General features: G+C 34.2%; 4 protein-coding genes across 12 annotated transcripts; 3 read left to right on the top strand and 1 right to left on the bottom strand.

Annotated features, from left to right (window-relative positions):
• Positions 1–1322: 1322 nt before the first annotated feature.
• On the top strand, positions 1323–18586 carry LOC135133483 (protocadherin Fat 1-like). 9 transcript variants are annotated; one of them, XM_064061905.1, is made up of 12 exons: positions 1323–1432; positions 1820–1945; positions 12678–12871; positions 12942–13241; positions 13371–13587; positions 13640–13957; positions 14018–14344; positions 14536–14847; positions 16863–17189; positions 17244–17555; positions 17614–17946; positions 18005–18586. In XM_064061905.1, the coding sequence occupies exons 1-12, from the start codon at positions 1372–1374 to the stop codon at positions 18520–18522; spliced, it is 3345 nt and encodes a 1114-aa protein (XP_063917975.1). In that variant the 5' UTR covers positions 1323–1371; the 3' UTR covers positions 18523–18586. The 9 variants fall into 9 exon arrangements, with proteins under 9 accessions (XP_063917975.1, XP_063917980.1, XP_063917977.1 ...); XM_064061910.1 differs by lacking the exons at positions 12678–12871; positions 12942–13241 and adding exons at positions 5811–6004; positions 9873–10172; XM_064061907.1 differs by lacking the exon at positions 12678–12871 and adding an exon at positions 2011–2204.
• LOC135133804 (uncharacterized) lies at positions 14959–16854 on the top strand. The gene is made up of 5 exons (XM_064062327.1): positions 14959–15150; positions 15193–15339; positions 15567–15927; positions 16046–16372; positions 16425–16854. The coding sequence occupies exons 1-5, from the start codon at positions 14959–14961 to the stop codon at positions 16844–16846; spliced, it is 1449 nt and encodes a 482-aa protein (XP_063918397.1). The 3' UTR covers positions 16847–16854.
• Positions 18587–18832: 246 nt separating the features above from the next.
• Peo (pendolino) lies at positions 18833–20246 on the top strand. Its single transcript, XM_064061933.1, has 6 exons — positions 18833–19006; positions 19061–19209; positions 19261–19325; positions 19380–19480; positions 19535–19728; positions 19776–20246. The coding sequence occupies exons 1-6, from the start codon at positions 18980–18982 to the stop codon at positions 20041–20043; spliced, it is 804 nt and encodes a 267-aa protein (XP_063918003.1). The 5' UTR covers positions 18833–18979; the 3' UTR covers positions 20044–20246.
• On the bottom strand, positions 20224–21106 carry LOC135133500 (UPF0598 protein CG30010). The gene is made up of 2 exons (XM_064061936.1): positions 20850–21106; positions 20224–20800 (listed from the first exon to the last, which is right to left on the bottom strand). The coding sequence occupies exons 1-2, from the start codon at positions 21006–21008 to the stop codon at positions 20312–20314; spliced, it is 648 nt and encodes a 215-aa protein (XP_063918006.1). The 5' UTR covers positions 21009–21106; the 3' UTR covers positions 20224–20311.
• Between the last annotated feature and the right edge of the window lie 11 nt (positions 21107–21117).

Below are 21117 nucleotides of genomic sequence, written 5' to 3'. Positions count from 1 at the left end.
TATCCGGACAACGATTATATTTTTCAACAGGACGGTGCATCATGTCATACCGCAAAAAGTACTAAGAAATGGTTTGGGGATCATGATATAAGAGTCCTTTCATGGCCTGCGAACAGCCCTGACTTAAATGTCATTGAGACACTTTGGCACGACACAAAATCCGTTTTGCGCAACAACCCCCAACGAACAGCAAAAATCGACGAAGTTTGGGCAAGTTTTACTCCTGAATACTGCAGAAGTCTTGTAAGTACTATGCCTGCAAGGATACGCGCAGTAATCAAAGCAAAAGGAGATGTTACACCATACTAAGTAAAAAAAAATACTCATGTCCGAATATTTAGTTGCCAAGTTTATTCGTTCATATCAGCTTCTTGTTGTGTCATAATTTTGTTAAGTTAATAATATTACAATTTTTGTTGAGAATATTGCATTAAAGATACCTACTTATATATTACTCTAGTTTTGTTTTTGTAAAATACATTTTTTTTCATTAAATTACATTTTTTTGTATAAAAGAATACGTGTCCGAACATTTAGTTGTTAGGGCTCGTAACATACCTTAAACAAAAATTTTTACTATTAAAATTACTCTTATTTTTTTTTTATTTGCTCAGGTACACATATAAAATGCATTGTCCCGATAAGGGTAAAACACAGTGAATAGTGAATGGTGGTTTATGGTTTTTAAAATACCATCCTACCATGGCTTACATTTATTACACCTCAGGATTATATTTAAAAATGTATAAGAACTGAAAGCTACAATGTAGGAAATGATGGTATTTAAAATATAAAAATTTCCGTGACAGAACACTATTAGTGGACCTCTTACCTCTATTTTTGTTTATGTGACCAAAATGTCAAGGCATCTCAAAAATTTTTATAATAAATTTCATAAAATAGCATACTCTTGTATTTGTTTTATTGAATACAAATTCGCAAAATCATTTTTTTTTATTTTTCAAAGAAGCGGGATTTGTGGCACTGTATTTAGGAGGCGAGGGAAGTCCTGTCGAAATAACTTTCGACCAATTTTTTCGTAAGTAATACCACAAGTCACACATTTTATCACCAAAATAATTATTTCATTGGTTGTTATGAGGAAAATGCTTGTTTTTGATCGGATAAAAAATAGTGAGTGGAATTTTCTAATAAATACATTAAAAATAAATATGACTGATCTGATTTCATTATTTAGTGTTGCAATTTGTGTTTCTGATAGGAGATAATTTCATTTTATCTACTAGAAACAAAGACTTAATTAAAAATTAGTTATTATAATCAATTAGATTAAAGAGTATTTAAACTTCGGCCCAATTCCTAGCTTTACTCAGCCTAGAGTGTGTTTTTTTAGTTAAAGTGTTGTACACCATGAAACAAAAAATAACCCTTTTTATTCTTAGTGCTCTTCTTGCTAGATGCTCCTCTCAAGGTAAAGCACTTTCAGAAATTAGAGTCTAAAGACAATTGGCATCATGTTTGTTTAAATTTGAAAATAATTTTGGTCTATTTCAAAAAGTTGTTCACAGAGTAGAAAAACATAATATAAACTTAGGTATGAACGAAAGAGTCCTTGAATTAGTTGTTATATTTTACGATTCTTGTTTGGGGACCACTGTAAATCAATTTAATTGGAGTAAAAATACAAAAGTAAGAGGGTAATTTTAGTATTTGAAAAACCCAATGATTAGTCCAAATTATCGATATTCAGAAATTTAAAACAAAACATCCTATCAAAGTCTGTAAGTTTCATTGCACAGGAACAGCAGAATTTGTTTCGAAAACCAAGTTAATCTATCATCCATTTTTTTATTTTTAGCTAATACAAAATGCGACATAGACGACCCTGAGGGTATTCTAGGATGGGATGTTGCTGTTATTGTTGTTGATCCAATGAAAGACTCTGACAACTTAGACTTAGAATTTCCATATAGAGGAGATCTTCGTAAGTTAAAATTTAGAACAAATAAGACCAATTCATACATGTATATAATATATCTAAATATACAGAAGTGGTGGCGGACACCGAGGAAGAAGGCGCCAAATACATCGATGTTACAGCCGACGGTTCAACTTTGAGTATAAAAACCAATGATTATTTCAGAAATAATTATGAAGACGATCAAAAAGACCAGGCACCTGCCTCCTCGTTTACTATTTATCGAACCCTGTCGATAACATGTGACGGCACAACTTATCCATTTGTAAGTTTCCTTTTAATAATTTCAGACTGACACTAAAAAACAAAACAAATTAAACTGTATTATGTTTTAGATGATAGCACTATACGTACAAGATACCAATAATCATGCTCCCACATTTACACAAGATACCTACACCTACGTAATGCCGATGCCGCTGGTACCAAACATAGATCTTACAAATTTTGGTGAAATAGAAATAATTGCCGAAGACGTCGACTTTTCCAACACAAAGATGACCTTCACTGTTGATCCCCCAGAATATTTTGCATTGGACTTTAAAGCTTTGCCAAGCAGGCAGTATCATGCAGTTTTGAAGGTTACACAATATGTGAGATACGACAAAGATTTGACACTGACCATCACCGCAACTGTAAGATTTATTATAACTTGTCTTTATCAATCTTTAAATGGTTTTGTAAATTATAATACGAAACTATGAAATTTATATACATTTTTCTGTACTCTGTAAGAAATTTGAAAACTTTTTTGTAGGATGAAACTGACCCGTTCAACACTGCCGCAGCGACAGTTATAATTCAGAAGGATACTGACTTGAGTCAACCTGAAGTTCCAACATTTTCAGAGATTATGTACGCGTTTAATTACTCTAGTGATGGCGGCAACCCCGTCATAACACCCGACGACCCCACACAAGAAATTGTAGTTACTACTAGTGACTCAGAGCAAACTGACGTTACTATAAGTGATGGTATAACACCAGAACTTTATTTTAGCCCTTCCTAATCAAAATCACTTTTTAGACACATATTTCAAAGCTGACTATGACAAAACAACAAACAAAGTCACAATCTCGGTTACAGATACACCAGTGGACTCAGTATCCGAATGTATGATGACTTTGACACTAACGGTAACCCTCGGTTCTGAAAGTAGCGAATCGGTCATCATTGTCAAGCTTCCAAGTAGTGTCGACATCAATGGACCGGATTAATAAAGTTTTCCTTTTACAATGTTGCTACGTATATCGACTTAAATAAAAAAGATTTTTATTACTGTAAGAAATTGTTTTCCACTATTTGTCTGTAAATTTAATCCAGTTTGGTGCTTCCGAAAACAACAACTTGGGCAAATGTAGATTGTTCAACTCCCAGTTCTTCTCCAGTACCTTTTACATATCCAGGATCTACCAAGTATCTCAAAAAAAAATTGTATCTTCTTCTGATGTCTTCATTTTCTCCAAGAAAATATACCACCACCAATCAACGAATCAAAATTTGTCTAATCGTCCCCACCAATAATATAATGGAGTCACTTCAAATTTGTACAAAGTACATGGGTTTTAAATTGTATAAAATAACATGTTTTTACCCAAAACGTCCAGACTTTTAGAACAAAAAAATCAAAATTATGAAACAAAACTTTGCAATTTAATTTTGAATTTGGAAAACCGAATGCTCTGAAATCTTGCAGATGTTTTACAGTTATGATAAGCATAATAAATGTTTAATCAAAATATATTTACTTATCTGCTTAAATTTTGCCGAATAAATTCTTTTGAAAATGTGCAAAATATTATCAGACTACACTTGTAACTTATCAATGCATTGATATTTCTTAGATTTGGTTATACACGGTGACTCAAAAAAATTAATGAATCGGTCAATTTATTATCGATAAAATTAAGAATCGAAAATGTGAGAATACGCTCGTCTTTATAATAGTAAAATAATGATAAGATAAGAATTATATAATTATAATAACAACATTCAGAATATTTTGTTCAATTGAGGTTTATGAATAATTTTAGTCACCGGTTTGGAGGCGATAAACTCATTCAAATCAAACAACTGTCTACGTGACATTCTTCCGATGTATAAGTATTAATATTTTTAACACTACGCATATTGGGCAGATAGCTTTGTTCCCGTTGATAATGTGATGTAAAAATATGTTTTCCACTCATGACCTTTTTTGATGACTTTCGCGCATTCAGCAGGATGCGGGAGGTCGAACTTCCCGCACGCATACTTTATATATATAAATATATAAACCAATTTGTGTTGCATCACTGAATTTTGAACAAAAATGTGGTCTAGGGTTACTTATACACACCTTCCCTCGTCCTTGAAATACAGTCGAACAAATGCATAGTTTAGGTTTGTCTAGATAATTCCAAGGTGGTTGGCGAAACGTGTCGACAAATATTTTGTGTTTTCCGTGTTGTGGAAATACACGTTGTATAAAATACAAAATGTTCGAAAAATTATAAAATTTAATTTTGCGAATTTTATTTTTACTTCCTGAGCGTAAGCAAAGAAAGTATTGTAATGGGGTCTTTTGGGGGGCGACTAGCTACTTTTATGTTTTCTTGACATTTAATGACCCATAGAGTACGAAAAATTAGGTGTCGTGGCTCAATCTGTGTGTCGTCTGTTCAGATTTTTATTAGGCAGATAATCTCCAAAACTACCGGACCGATTGTATTAAAACGGTAACGAAAATTTGCCCAGTCTCCCTATGAATGTCATGGCATCTCAAAAATGTTTATAACAAATTTCATAAAATAGTAAACTCTTGTGTTTGTTTAATTGAATACAAATTCGCAAAATCATTTTTTTTAATTTTTCAAAGAAGCGGTATTTGTGGCACAGTATTTCGGGGGCGAGGGAAGTCCTGTCGAAATAACTTTCGAAAAATTTTTTCGTAAGTAATACCACAAGTCATCGCAGTTGAGCTGTCAAAAAAAAATCCGCTGTAATTTTCACTAGTGGATTTTATCACCAAAATAATTATTTCATTGGTTGTTATGAGGAAAATGCTTGTTTTTAATCGGATAAAAAATAGCGAGTGGAATTTTCTAATAAATGCATTAAAAATAAATATGACTGATCTGATTTCATTACTTAGTGTTGCAATTTGTGTTTCTGATAGTAGATAATTTGATTTTATCTACTAGAAACAAAGAGTTAATTAAAAATTAGTTATTATTTTTTTTTAATCAATTAGATTAAAGAGTATTTAAACTTCGGCCCATTTCCTAGCTTTACTCAGTCTAGAGTGTGTTCTTCAGTTAAAGTGTTGTGCACCATGAAACAAAAAATAACCCTTTTTATTCTTAGTGCTCTTCTTGCTAGATGCTCCTCTCAAGGTAAAGCACTTTTAGAAACTAGAAGACTCTAGTTTCTAAAGACAATTGGTATCATGTATGTTCAAATTTGAAAATAATTTTGGTCTATTTCAACGAAAGAGTCCTTAATGTAGTCGTTATATTTTATGATTCTTGTTTTGGGACCACTTTAAATCAATTCAATTGGAATAAAGATACAAAAATAAGGAGGTAATTTTAATATTTGAAAAACCATATGATTAGCATCTTTCATTGTACAAGAACCACAGATATTGTTTCCAAGAATAAGTTAATCTATCATCCATTTTTTTTTATTTTTAGCTAATACAAAATGCGACATTGATGACCCTGAATATATTCTAGATTGGACTAGTGGTATTATTGCTCTTAATCCAGTCAAAGATTCGGACAGCGTAAACGTACAATTTACATATAGAGGAGATCTTCGTAAGTTAAAATTTATAACAAATTAAGATCGGTTCATACATGTATATAATATGTATAATCTAAATATACAGAACTGGTGGCGGATACCGAGGAAGAAGGGGCCAAATACATAGATATTACAGCCGACGGTTCAACTTTGAGTATAAAAACCAATGATTATTTCAGAAATAATTATGAAGAAGATCAAAGAGATCAGGCACCTGCCTCTTCGTTTACTATTTATCGAACTCTGTCGATAACATGTGACGGCACAACTTATCAATTTGTGAGTTTCCTTTTAATAATTTCAGACTGACACTAAGAATAAAACAAATTAAACTGTATTATCTTTTAGAGTATAGGACTATATGTACAAGACACCAACAACCATGCTCCCACATTTACACAAGATACCTACACCTACGTAATGCCGATGCCGCTGGTACCAAACATAGATCTTACAAATTTTGGGGAAGTAGAAATAATTGCCGAAGATATCGACTTTTCCAACACAAAGATGACCTTCACTGTTGATCCCCCAGAATACTTTGCATTGGACTTTAAAGCTTTGCCAAGCAGGCAGTATCATGCAGTTTTGAAGGTTACACAATTTGTGAGATACGACAAAGATTTGACACTGACGATCACCGCAACTGTAAGATTTATTATAACTTCTCTTTATCAATCTTTAAATGGTTTTGTAAATTATAATACGAAAATATTAAATTTATATACCTACATTTTTCTGTACTCTGTAAAAAATTTGAAAACTTTTTTGTAATTTTAGGATGAAACTGACCCGTTTAACACTGGCACAGCTACAGTCGTAATTAAGAAGGACTATGACTTGAGTCAACCTGAAGTTCCAACATTTTCAGAGATTATGTACGCGTTTAATTACTCTAGTGATGGCGGCAACCCCGTCATAACACCCGACGACCCCGCACAAAAAATTGTGGTTACTACTAGCGACTCAGAGCAAACTGACGTTACTATAAGTGATGGTATAACACCAGAACTTTATTTTAGCCATTCCTAATCAAAATCACTTTTTAGACACATATTTCAAAGCTGACTATGACAAAACAACAAACAAAGTCACAATCTCGGTTACAGATACACCAGTGGATTCAGTATCCGAATGTGTGATGACTTTGACACTAACAGTAACCCTCGGTTCTGAAAGTAGCGAATCGGTCATCATTGTCAATCTTGTCGAGTAGTGTCGTCGTCAATGGACCGTATTAATAAAGTTTTCCTTTTACAATGTTGCTACGTATATCGACTTAAATAAAAAAGATTTTTATTACTGTAAGAAATTGTTTTCCACTATTTGTCTGTAAATTTAATCCAGTTTGGTGCTTCCGAAAACAACAACTTGGGCAATTGTAGATTGTTCAACTCCCAGTTCTTCTCCAGTACCTTTTACACATCCAGGATCTATCAAGTATCTCAAAAAAAATTGTATCTTCTTCTGATGTCTTCATTTTTTCCAAGAAAATATACCACCACCAATCAACGAATCAAAATCTGTCTAATCGTCCCCACCAATAATATAATGGAGTCACTTCAAAATTGTACAAAGTAAATGGGTTTTAAATTGTATAAAATAACATGTTTTTACCCAAAACGTCCAGACTTTTAGAAAAAAAAAAAATCAAAATTATGAAACAATACTTTGCAATTTAAGTTTGAATTTGGAAAACCGAATGCTCTGAAATCTTGCAGATCTTTTACAGTTATGATAAGCATAATAAATGTTTAATCAAAATATATTTACTTATCTCCTTAAATTTTGCCGAATAAATTGTTTTGAAAATGTGCAAAACTAAAATCAGACTACACTTGTAACTTATCAATGCATTCATATTTTTTAGATTTGGTTATACACGGTGACTCAAAAAAATTAATGAATCGGTCAATTTATTACTGATAAAATTAAGAATCGAAAATGTGAGAATACGTTCGTCTTTATAATAGTAAAATAATGATAAGATAAGAATTATATAATTATAATAACAACATTCAGAATATTTTGTTCAATTGAGGTTTATCAATAATTTTAGTCATCGGTTTGGAGGCGATAAACTCATTCAAATCAAACAACTGTCTACGTGACATTCTTCCGACGTATAAATATTAATATTTTTAACACTACGCATATTGCTCAGATAGCTTTGTTCCCGTTGATAACGTGATGTAAAAATATGTTTTTCACTCATGACCTTTTTTGATGACTTTCGCGCATTCAGCAGGATGCGGGAGGTCGAACTTCCCGCACACATACTTTATATATATATAAATATATAAACAAACTTGTGTTGCATCACTGAATTTTGAACAAAAATGTGGTCCAGGGTTACTTATACACACCTTCCCTCGCCCTTGAAGTACAGTCGAACAAATGCATAGTTTAGTTTTTAGATAATTCCAACGTGGTTGGCGAAACGTGTCGACAAATATTTTGTGTTTTCGGTGTTGTGGAAATACACGTTGTATGAAATACAAAATGTTCGAAAAATTATAAAATTTAATTTTGTGAATTTTATTTTTACTTCGTGAGCGTAAGCAAAGAAAGTATTGTAATCGGGTCTATTGAGGGGCGACTAGCTACTTTTATGTTTTCTTGACATTTCATGACCCATACAGTACGAAAAATTAGGTGTCGTGGCTCAATATGTGTGTCGTCTGTTCAGGTTTTTATTAGGCAGATAATCTCCAAAACTACCGGACCGATTGTATTAAAACGGTAACGAAAATTTGCCCAGTCTCCCTATCAATGTCATGGCATCTCAAAAATGTTTATAATAAATTTCATAAAATAACATACTCTTGTGTTTGTTTTATTGAATACAAATTCGCAAAATCAATTTTTTTAATTTTTCAAAGAAGCGGTATTTGTGGCACTGTACTTCGGGGGCGAGGGAAGTCTTGTCGAAATAACTATCGACCAATTTTTTCGTAAGTAATACCACAAGTCATCGCAGTTGAGCTGTCAAAAAAAAAATCCGCTGTAATTTTCACTAGTGGATATTATCACCAAAATAATTATTTCATTGGTTGTTATGAGGAAAATGCTTGTTTTTAATCGGATAAAAAATAGTGAGTGGAATTTTCTAATAAATGCATTAAAAATAAATATGACTGATCTGATTTCATTATGTAGTGTTGCAATTTGTGTTTCTGATAGTAGATAATTCGATTTTATCTAGTAGAAACAAAGAGTTAATTAAAAATTAGTTATTATTTTTTTTTAATCAATTAGATTAAAGAGTATTTAAACTTCGGCCCATTTCCTAGCTTTACTCAGTCTAGAGTGTGTTCTTCAGTTAAAGTGTTGTGCACCATGAAACAAAAAATAACCCTTTTTATTCTTAGTGCTCTTCTTGCTAGATGCTCCTCTCAAGGTAAAGCACTTTCAGAAATTAGAGTCTAAAGACAATTGGCATCATGTTTGTTCAAATTTGAAAATAATTTTGGCCTATTTCAACGAAAGAGTCCTTAATGTAGTCGTTATATTTTATGATTCTTGTTTTGGGACCACTTTAAATCAATTCAATTGGAATAAAGATACAAAAATAAGGAGGTAATTTTAATATTTGAAAAACCATATGATTAGCATCTTCCATTGTACAAGAACAGGAGATATTGTTTCCAAGAATAAGTTAATCTATCATCCATTTTTTTTTTTATTTTTAGCTAATACAAAATGCGACATTGATGACCCTGAAGGTATTCTAGATTGGAATAGTGCTATTATTGAACTTTATCCAGTCAAAGACTCGGACAGCTTAAACGTACAATTTACATATAGAGGAGATCTTCGTAAGTTAAAATTTAAAACAAATTAGGATCCGTTCATACATATACATAATATATCTAAATATACAGAAGTGGTGGCGGACACCGAGGAAGAAGGGGCCAAATACATAGATGTTACAGCCGACGGTTCAACTTTGAGTATAAAAACCAATGATTATTTCAGAAATAATTATGAAGAAGATCAAAAAGACCAGGCACCTGCTTCCACGTTTGTTATTTATCGAACCCTGTCGATAACATGTGACGGCACAACTTATCCACTTGTAAGTTCCCTTTTAATAATTTCTGGCTGACATTAAAAACAAAACAAATTAAATTGTATTTTGTTTTAGAATATACAACTATATGTACAAGACACCAACAATCATGCTCCCACATTTACACAAGATACCTACACCTACGTAATGCCGATGCCGCTGGTACCAAACATAGATCTTACAAATTTTGGGGAAGTAGAAATAATTGCCGAAGATATCGACTTTTCCAACACAAAGCTGACCTTTACTGTTGATCCCCCAGAATACTTTGCATTGGACTTTAAAGCTTTGCCAAGCAGGCAGTATCATGCAGTTTTGAAGGTTACACAATTTGTGAGATACGACAAAGATTTGACACTGACGATCACCGCAACTGTAAGATTTATTATAACTTCTCTTTATCAATCTTTAAATGGTTTTGTAAATTATAATACGAAAATATTAAATTTATATACCTACATTTTTCTGTACTCTGTAAAAAATTTGAAAACTTTTTTGTAATTTTAGGATGAAACTGACCCGTTTAACACTGGCATAGCTACAGTCGTAATTAAGAAGGACAATGACTTGAGTCAACCTGAAGTTCCAACATTTTCAGAGATTATGTACGCGTTTAATTACTCTAGTGATGGCGGCAACCCCGTCATAACACCCGACGACCCCGCACAAGAAATTGTGGTTACTACTAGTGACTCAGAGCAAACTGACGTAACTATAAGTGATGGTATAACACCAGAACTTTATTTTAGCCATTCCTAATCAAAATCACTTTTTAGACACATATTTCAAAGCTGACTATGACAAAACAATAAACAAAGTCACAATCTCGGTTACAGATACACCAGTAGACTCAGTATCCGATTGTGTGATGACTTTGATACTAACGGTAACCCTCGGTTCTGAAAGTAGCGAATCGGTCATCATTGTCAATCTTGTCGAGTAGTGTCGTCAATGGACCGTATTAATAAAGTTATTGCTTGAAACAAAAGCAAAAGTTAAAACAAATTTATGTGAATAATGATTATCTTTACTCACAAATAAATTCCTTTACTTTGAAAAACTGTCTCTAAATTTAATCCAGTTTGGTCCTTTCAAAAACGACAAGTTGGACGATTATAGATTGTTCAATTCCCAGTACGTTTTACAAATGCAGGATCTACCAAGTGTCTCAAAAAAAAGTATCTTCTGGACACAGAATAGTGTCTTCGTTTTCTCCAACAAAATATTCTGCATGTTTTATTGATGCTTCTGCTTTTGTCGAGGAATTACCAGCCGTCACGAAGGACGCAGTCACCACCCTCAAAACCAGATGGCCGCAGAACCATAGAATACCATACTGGAATTAACCTTTATTTAATAACTCCTGTTGTGGTTAAAGTGTTTAGTTATCCTTTCGTTCTGCATAGAACAAAGCAGTCTTTAACGTTTGCTATAGAAAAAATACTTATATCTGATTTCACTACGAGAGTGTCGTAATTTATGTTTTAGTTATTTTATCCACTCAAAAATGAATATCTTTATCGATTAGATTAATAAGTATTTAAACTTCGACCCATTTCTAGTTTTACTCAGTAGAGAGTTGTTTTTGTAGATGCGCAGTTAAAGTGTTGTGCATCATGAGACGAAAAATTACTCTTTTTATTTTTAGTTTTGTTCTTGCTAGGTGTTACTCGCAAGGTAAGGTAATTTTAGTTTCAGGAATTAGGGTCCAAAGACTGTCTCTGTTAAATGTGACGGGCGTTTAACTTAATTTACATGTTTGTTAAATTTTGAAAATAATTTTGATCTATAAGGTCATATAATGAAATAATAAGATCCACAGATAGCGATTTTAAGTGAGAAAATTGAAGCTTAGAAAACAAAAAATTATTTACAAACTAGAGTAACATATAAACGTATAAATACAGTATAAACGATGCGTCTACACAAGATACGCATTATAAACAACAATAAAAAAGTCTAATCAGTAGTATCTATTAAGAGAAGACTCTTATTATGTTGAGGTCACTCTAAATCAATTTAATTGGACTAAAAGTACAGAAGTAAGAAGGTAATTTCAGTATTCGAAAACCTTATAGCTAGGCTAAGTTATCGATATTCAGAAATTTGAGACAATATTCGAGGTAAAAAATTCAACTTACTGACTTCTTTAATTCAGCATCTAATGGAACTTTTCATTGTACAAGAACAGCAGATATTGTTTCCAAAAACAAGTTAATCTACCATATATATTTTTCATTTTTAGTCAGAAAATGCGATAAAGTATAAAGTAGAAAAACTTATAATATAAACTTAGAAATACAATATAAACGACATCTGTATACAAGATACGCACAATAACTAGAAATAAAAGAATATAATCAATAGGACTAATTAGCGGAAGGTTCCGATGAACATGATCGGGAGGGCTCTGAGGGTAATTGTTGTATTTCCTAGTCCTTATTGTGAGATCACTTTAAATCAGTTCAATTGGATTAAAAATACAAAAGTGAGGAGACAATTTTAGTATTTGAAAAACCATATGGCTAGTCCAAATTGTCGATATCCAGAAATTTGAGATATTATCTGAGACAAAACATTCTATCGAACTTCGTAATTAGCATCTAGTGGAATTTTTCATTATATAAGAACAGTAGATATTGTTTCCAAGAACAAGTTAATCTACCATACATTTTTAATTTTATAGTTACAAAATGCGATGTAGACGATCCTGGTAATATTATAGCATGGAATACTGCTATTATTGCTACTGACCCAATCGATGACATTGGCTCTTTAAACTTAGAATTTACATATAGAGGAGATCTTCGTAAGTTAAAATTTATAACAAATTAAGATCGGTTCATACATGTATCTAATATGTATAATCTAAATATACAGAACTGGAGGCGGACACCGAGGAAGAAGGCGCCAAATACATAGATGTTACAGCCGACGGTTCAACTTTGAGTATAAAAACCAATGATTATTTCAAAAATAACTATGAAGAAGATCAAAGAAACCAGGCACCTGCCTCCTCGCTTTGTATTTTTCGAACCCTGTCGATAACATGTGACGGCACAACTTATCCACTTGTGAGTTTCCTTTTAATAATTTCAGACTGACACTAAAAAACAAAACAAATTAAACTGTATTATGTTTTAGACTATAGCACTATATGTACAAGATACCAATAATCATGCTCCCACATTTACACAAGATACCTACACCTACGTAATGCCAATGCCGCTGGTACCAAACATAGATCTTACAAATTTTGGCGATATAGAAATAATTGCTGAAGATATCGACTTTTCCAACACAAAGATGACCTTCACTGTTGATCCCCCAGAATACTTTGCATTGGACTTTAAAGCTTTGCCAAGCAGGCAGTATCATGCAGTTTTGAAAGTTAAGCAATATGTGAGATACGACAAAGATTTGACACTGATGATCACCGCAACTGTAAGATTTATTATAACTTCTCTTTATTATCCTTTAAATGGTTTTATAAATTATAATACGCAATTATTAAATTTATGTTAATTTTTGTATATTTTCTAAGAAATTTAAAACAAATGTCTCTAATTTTAGGATGAAACTGACCCGTTTAACACTGGCACAGCTACAGTCGTAATTAAAAAGGACAATGACTTCAGTCAACCCGACATTCCAACATTTTCGGAGCTTATATACGCATTTACATACTCTAATGATGGCGGCAACCCCGCCATAACACCCGACGACCCTTCAAAAGAAATTGTTGTCACTACTAGTGACTCAGACCAAACCGAAGTATCTCTAAGTGATGGTACAACACCAACAATTTCTTTTAGCAATTCCTTATCAAATTCACTTTTTAGAAACATACTTCAAAGCTGAATACGACAAAACCACAAACATAGTCGCAATATCAGTTACAAATACACCAGTGGAATCAGCATCCGAATCTATGATGACTTTAACACTAACGGTAAAACTAGGTTCTGAAAGTAGCGAATCGGCCATCATTGTCAAGCTTCCAAGTAATGTCGTCGTCATTATTCCCAAATTTACAGCACCTTACTACACAGCCACATATTCAGTGGATGGTGACGGAAATCCTTCTCTTGCACTAGACGCCGGACAAGAAATTGCAATTACACAACAGGCAAGCAATCTTGATGTCAAGCTGGAGGGCGGTGAGTTTCTTCAATTTTGCTTGCTTCAATACGCTATGCTTTTTTGTTGCGTTTTCGTAGATGATCACTTTAGTATAGCAAACGTCGACGGTGTATGGACTTTGAAGGCAGACAGTCCACTGCAGGACGAGATCTTGAAAAAGGGAGAAGATATAACTTTAACTTTACACGCAACAGTTACTGACGAAAATTCAGAAGAGCATGAAGGATTCGGAGTTGTGATTGTAAAATTGCCTCCGGTTCTAGAAGTACCGAGATTTGTAGAAGCTAACTACAGAGGACAATATAAGGTCGATGAGGCAGGTGTTAAAGATACAGTAGAGTTAACAAACGGACCTATAAATATAGTACAGACGGATGAAACTGTGGATATTGTTATAGTTGACAGTAAGTTGAGCAACACTTGTAACAATAAACATACGAACACGAATACAACACTTAACAAACCACTAGAAACAGTAAAAAAAGATGATGTTTTAATAATACAAACACTACACACACAGTAACACTCCAGCCACATACGAACACAGTCAAGAGTAATTTTTTTCTCTAAAAAAATATTGTTCAAAATTTTTCAGATACTGGATACTTCACCTTAATTAAGGACACTGATGGGTGGACAGTAGACGTCTTAAAATATTGGGAACAAGTAACAGAAGGAGGGGATATCGTCCTTACGTTATCCGCAACAGTTACAGGCGCAGATGTAGAACCCGGTTATAGTACTTTAATTATAGCACTACCCGCAGCTGCCGAGGCACCAATCTTTGATAAACCTTATTACACAGCAACATACAAAACTGATACCAACCCAAACACCCTGGAAATGACAGACATTATAAACGTAGCTGGTGGAGATGGTACCGTTGTTAACTTTCTCGACAGTGAAAGTGAGTCTTACAAACACACAAAATTTCATACATTTACACACGAAACACTCACACATACCACAATCACTTGAAACAAATGACTTCACTCATTTTTTTATTCATGTGCAATCAATGCTCTTCGCAGATTCCGATTGCTTTAGCATTTCTTGTGATGATGGTACTCACATTTGTCAAGTAACTTTAGTCAAAGATCTACCCGACGATGTTATAACTCAAGGAGACGACGTTATTCTCAACATAGAAGCAAATCAACCAGATTCCACCGAAACTGGATTAAGCATCCTCATAATATCACTTCAAACTGTAATACCAAAATTTTCAAAAGCGTACTATAGAGCTAAGTAGGAAGTTGACGAAAACAACAATGGCGTAGTTACCATGATTGAACAAAATATTACTATTGATTCGCCGCAAGACCAAGCAGTGGATGTTACTTTCTCGGAAGGTGGAGTGGTGATAATACAACAGAGACAACTCTGCGTTCTAAAACAAGTCAGCGCGAGGACAAAAACCACCAACAACGACACAATCAAATGATCAGAATTAGCACACTTTATGAGGATCAACACACACTACATTTGGACAACTTCAATATAGTCGACTTGGAAACAACCGTACGCTATAACTATACTCACATAACTACTGAACAATCACAAAGACAACTACGTTCTAAAATAAGTACACCAGATCGGGAACTACACAGGCTTACACTTTTCTAGCGCTGTATCATCAACTCTTGTTTCTCGTTCGCCGTTACGGATAACTATGAACTTCAGCAAGATCCTAGTAATGATCATCAGTGGACGGTGACTGTAATTCAAAACCTACCCGACGATGTATTACAGAGTGGTGAAGATCTAATACTAAGTCTTCAAGCTCATATCCCGGGATCATCTAGTAGTATCGTAACTACAGAGACTTTGATTATAGAACTACCTGCAGTAGTAACAACCCCGAAATTTTTGAACGCTATTTACAGTGCTGAATACGAAAGTAATGGAGATGAAAACACAGTAACATTGTCTGACGGACCTATACAATTAACTGCAACAGAAAACATAAATGTTGTCTTTGTTGATAGTGCATGAGTACCTACCTACTTAAAGATTTGATATACCTAGTTACAACAACCCACTATTTTCAATGGAAAAGCACAACAAATACACACATACTAGAGAATAATTATTATTGTTTGTAGCTTATTCCGAAAATTTTGACTTTACTCTGGATGCTGATCCACAAATTACGGTTAAAAAACCATTAGGAGACGACGTAATCAGTCAGCACCAAGAAGTACTACTGACCCTACAAGTTTCCCTTGAGGGATCGACAGACGATGTAGAGACCGCTGTGATAGAACTAAAACTACCGCACCTCGACATACCCAAAACTTTAAAATTTAACAACCCTTCTTTCGTGTTTTCGTACATTGTCGAAGGTGACACTCATTCTATAGACCAGAAAGGACAAACTATTAGAGTCACTAACGCTGAAATGGCGGCAGCAGTCATCATTATGGAAGGAAGTAAGTAAAATTAGGTGAACCAGGACGCTTTTATGGAAGCTAAACGTTGTAGCACACAGTGACAACTTCAAAGTGAACCGAAACGATGAAGATGACACCTACAGCATTATCATTGCAAAGAACCTAGAGCAGAGTGTCATTGATAGTGAAGTAGATATTCTTCTGGTTTTGGATGCAAGTCTGGTATTAGTCTACGATGGTTTTGCTACAGTTTTAATAAATCTACCTGCGAAAGAAGCCGGAATACCTCCTCAATTTAAAAATACATTCTATGTAGGAAATTATGTCTTGGGAGAAGAAAAAGACGGAGATAGAGTGGATACGTTCATGATTGATGGGGACCAAATTAGCCTAAATGACGGAATCAGTGAAGATATTTCTGTAACTTTGGGAGGAAGTAAATACGAGTCATTTTTACCCAACACACGACACACACCACATGCTACACTTCTGATTTGTTATGATCGTGGTTAATGTTAATTATTTGCAGCAAATTCGCAGTTTTTCAATGCTGTACTTAACGACGACAAGAGTGTTACCGTTAGTCTGAAGAACAATTTGGATCTCAAAACAATTCTAGGTGAAGTCGATATTGTATTAACTCTGCAGGCTACGGATCCAGCAGTTACCGAAGTGGGTACAGCTGCTCTAGTTGTAGAACTTCCGAAAGAAGTTACTCCAGCAGCCTTCACACAAGTATATTATACGGGTAGCTACGACGTTGACAACGATCCAGATGTTGTCAAAATAAACGAAGCGATTGAACTCAGTGGAAATTATTTAGATTCTACAACAGTTGTTTTGGTCACACCAACCGGTAAGAACAGAAACCACACTTAACCGATCTGGATACACAACAGGTAAATTGTAGGACTGGAAGACAAGTTTAAATTATCTGTTGCTAGTCCATATACAATAACGTTAACAGGCGATATCGATGATGTTCATTCGTACAACGAAATTGTACTTACGCTTGAAGCTTCTATAGATGGAGTTCCTCGTAAAACAAGTGCTACCGTAGTAATTGAAGTACCGTCAGCTATTGCGCTGCCACCTAAATTTTCAAGTCCGCTATATGAGTTCAAGTATGACTCAGACTCTGATACAGTAACGTCTACTGATGGAAAAACGATTACTATTGACGCAAGTGATCCAAGTTTAGTTTTAATTAGAATGGAAGGACGTAAGTACTTAGATCATACACGTAACCACAAAATTAAATACTTAATTACTACTTATAGCATATACGAACTATTTCAATATAATTTATGAAGCCACAGGAGTATGTATATTAGAAGTCGCAAACCCTCTTAATCCAGCTATTATTGATCAAAATGTAGAAATATTTATAGTGTTGAATGCTGTCATAAGTGATTCAAGCGATACCTCTTCAACAATTATAGCTATAAAAATGCCAGAAAAAACGGGAAATGTGCCACTATTCTCAGAGAGTTACTATAAAGCTACTTATACCCCCAACGAGTCTGGTCCAGATATTGTAACTATTCCAGACGTAGTACCCATAACTATTGTCAGTGATCAAGCAAGTGACACTGTGGTAAAAGTGATAGGTCGTAAGTAGAGCACAATTAGCTATTCCCTTCCAGTATTCAAAATGACGTAACTTTTTAGAATACGAAGACAATTTTCAAGCAGAATTTAATAGTAACACCAAATCGTGGGATATAACAGTAATTAACAAGTTGGACGACGACATCCTAAACGTGTACACAGAACTTGTTATAACTTTGGGAGCTGTCTTATCTGGAGAAACCGGTGTAGGAACTGCTGCACTCATTCTGTTTCTTCCAGATCACGTAAAAGAACCTGTTCCCTTATTCGAGGAAGCCTCCTACAACGCTCAGTATGACTTACGTGAAGACGGTACACCTGAAGTCACTGGCGATCTTATTGTTGTCAAGGCTGCTGACCCAAAATACGTCGAAGTCACACTCGCTGGTTATACCGATAATTTTATTCTAACACCCAACGAAAATAACTCCCAATGGACCATTTCTTCAAGTGGGAAACCTCTGGATGACGATACTTTAAAAAATAATGCACATCTAGTGATTACACTAAACGCGCATCTGGACAACGCTGTAGCTGATGGAGTTGCCATTCTCGTTGTCACACTTCCACATGATTGATGATCAGTTCTTACAAATATGATGATATGTATATCTAATTCAATAAAATAAATTCTCAACCAAATGGTTATTGTCAGTATCGTGCTGAACTTATTATCTACTCCTAATATTTAAATTAATAATTTAAATTATTATTATAAGCAATGTTTCTATGTGTACCTATTTAAATAAACAATGTTGCAAAAAGTTGTATTCCAATATTTTTTGTCTGGGTGTTCGTACCAATTTTTTATATCCATACAGTACTACACTAATTTGATTATTTGGTTGCCTACCCACCTTAATACACCTGCCATCGCTGTCAAATCGAGTTGTCATCTGTCAATGTGGTTAATTTTTATCAGATGTCTGTTACTATAATATAACAATAAACCATGATAACAACGGATAATGGGTGTTATCAGTAATTCATTACAACAATGTTAGCAAAAAAATTGATTATTGAAGAATATTAACAATGCACGCTGCTGTGAGATCATCCAAGGTGACATATTAAAACTAGGTTATTCACCAACAGAAAATTTTCTTTTTTTTGCAGAAAGACACTGCGGAAACGTTTACACGACAAGGATCACTCAGAAAAGTTATATCTGTAGAACACAAGGAAAATTTATTCGGTCGTCAGAATGAAGATCTTAATAAAATGTACAAAAAGTTCCATCAGGAGTATGTCATCTTGGCTGAATAGTAATTAAGTTCCTGGCCAAATTGACCTTTGTTTCACTTATTTATTTTTAGCAAAATGATTCAGACTGAGAATATACAAGGTGTCTATGTAATTCCGTCCAGAGAAAACCCATTTCGTAAGTAACCAGATGGATTCGTTTACACGTTATTATTTATTTGATTATTTCAAGTATGGTTTGGTGTGATTTTTGTCAGAAGTGGCCCTTATGAAGACGGGATTTTTCGTTTTAATATAGTTTTAGATGAAAATTTCCCTGATAGTGAACACCCTGTATGTCTACCTAATCACTCATTCTTAGTCTCTAATATTCATTTTTCCATGTAGAAAGTGACGTTTCTGTCAGAAATATTCCATCCTGTGATACATCCACAAACTAATGAAGTTCACCTTTTAAAGGCGTTTCCGACTTGGAATAAGACCGAACAACATATCTGGCAAGTTTTGAAATATATACACTGGATTTTTTACAATGTAGGCGCCAGTGTCCCCCACGCTGTCAACACTGAAGCAGCCGATTTGTGAGTGGCGCTCATTTCCTGCACACTAGACTTAAAAAAAGTTACAGGTTCACCAATAATCAAGAGGCCTTTAAGAGTAAAGTCAGAGATATAGCCAAATCCAGCCAAGAACACATTTATGATGAACCGTCTAACGAAGACAAGCACTATCTCATATTCGAGCCTTATAACCCAGAAGTGCACGAACAAGCAAGGAGCACGATGTTGACACAAAACACCGAAGATGGATCAAAGTGCGGTTTTTCTTGGGTTCTTCCAGGAAGCCTTAAACCTTTAGGTCGTCCACCAAGTCCGGATTCGGAGAATGAATCATGACCGGCGATTTTTGTTTTCTAAATTTTGCCTAGGAGTACAATTTTTGTTTTACTTATTATCAAAATTTTTATTTTATTTAGCAATATTTTTTCACATGACAATTGTGCTTTGAGCAAGGCTGTTAAAATAGTTGTGTAATTTTAGATATTTTTATATATTGGCAAACAATCAAAAGCAACGTGCAATATAAAGTTTATTAAATATGTTTACAGAATTTCTTGAGTACCTAATGTATTTCAGAACTTTTTAACAAGTAAATTGAAGTTGTTTATTTGTGTTTTAAGTACCAAGCGTTGTCTAGCTCGTACGTGACGTCGTTAAAAGTGAAATGTGTAGGTGGGTTGCTTTCGCCATTATTGAAAGTAAAATATTTGCTGAATTCGATTGCAAGTTTTGACCTGACTAACCCTATGGAACCTGTTCTTTGAGACGCTGGGTGATACACTCTACCAGTATCCGGTATCATGATGATTTTATTGGGTTCAAACTTGTGTGAGAGTAAATCTCCAGCATGATTGTATGCTAAGTGTGTTTCCACAGAGCCATCTTTCAAATTTTTACTAATTACGTTTGTAAAAACAACAGGAAAATCGTCGCAACGTACGAAGTTTCGTTCTTTTCCACAGATAGACAAGTAAGGAAACTCCTTATACCTGTCTGTGTTGTTTAGTTTCAACTGATTGAAAAAAAATTGCAGAAATTTCTTCTCCTTGAAGCAAGAGGTGAAATTCTTCATTTTTGAGTCATCTAAAAACAACTGTTTTCATCAATTTTGGGGTTTATCTCTTAGATTTTACCTCGTATACCATTCCTTGGTGATCTATATAATAAAAATATTCCCGGACTTTGGGCTCCGGTTCTTGTCCTTGTACGTACGTGACATTTCGAGTGTGACAGGCAACTACCGACCTTGCGACCGTTTGTAACAAGGTCTTCGTACACGTTCTTGTCCCATTTACCAACATTTTTCGTTATTAAACACCCAACTTGCACCTTTTTTCACTTTCAAAAATACGATTGACGTATGACAGCTGACATTTAAATGGTTGCGTCACGTGACAACATCGTCCTATT

The sequence above is a fragment of the Zophobas morio genome, unplaced genomic scaffold, assembly GCF_036711695.1.
Source record: "Zophobas morio isolate AGI-343-1 ecotype UQ-CSIRO unplaced genomic scaffold, CSIRO_AGI_Zmor_V1 ptg000022l, whole genome shotgun sequence".
NCBI lineage: Eukaryota > Metazoa > Arthropoda > Insecta > Coleoptera > Tenebrionidae > Zophobas > Zophobas morio.
Note: the sequence above shows the minus strand (reverse complement) of the source record. Positions and strands in the feature narration are given on the sequence as shown.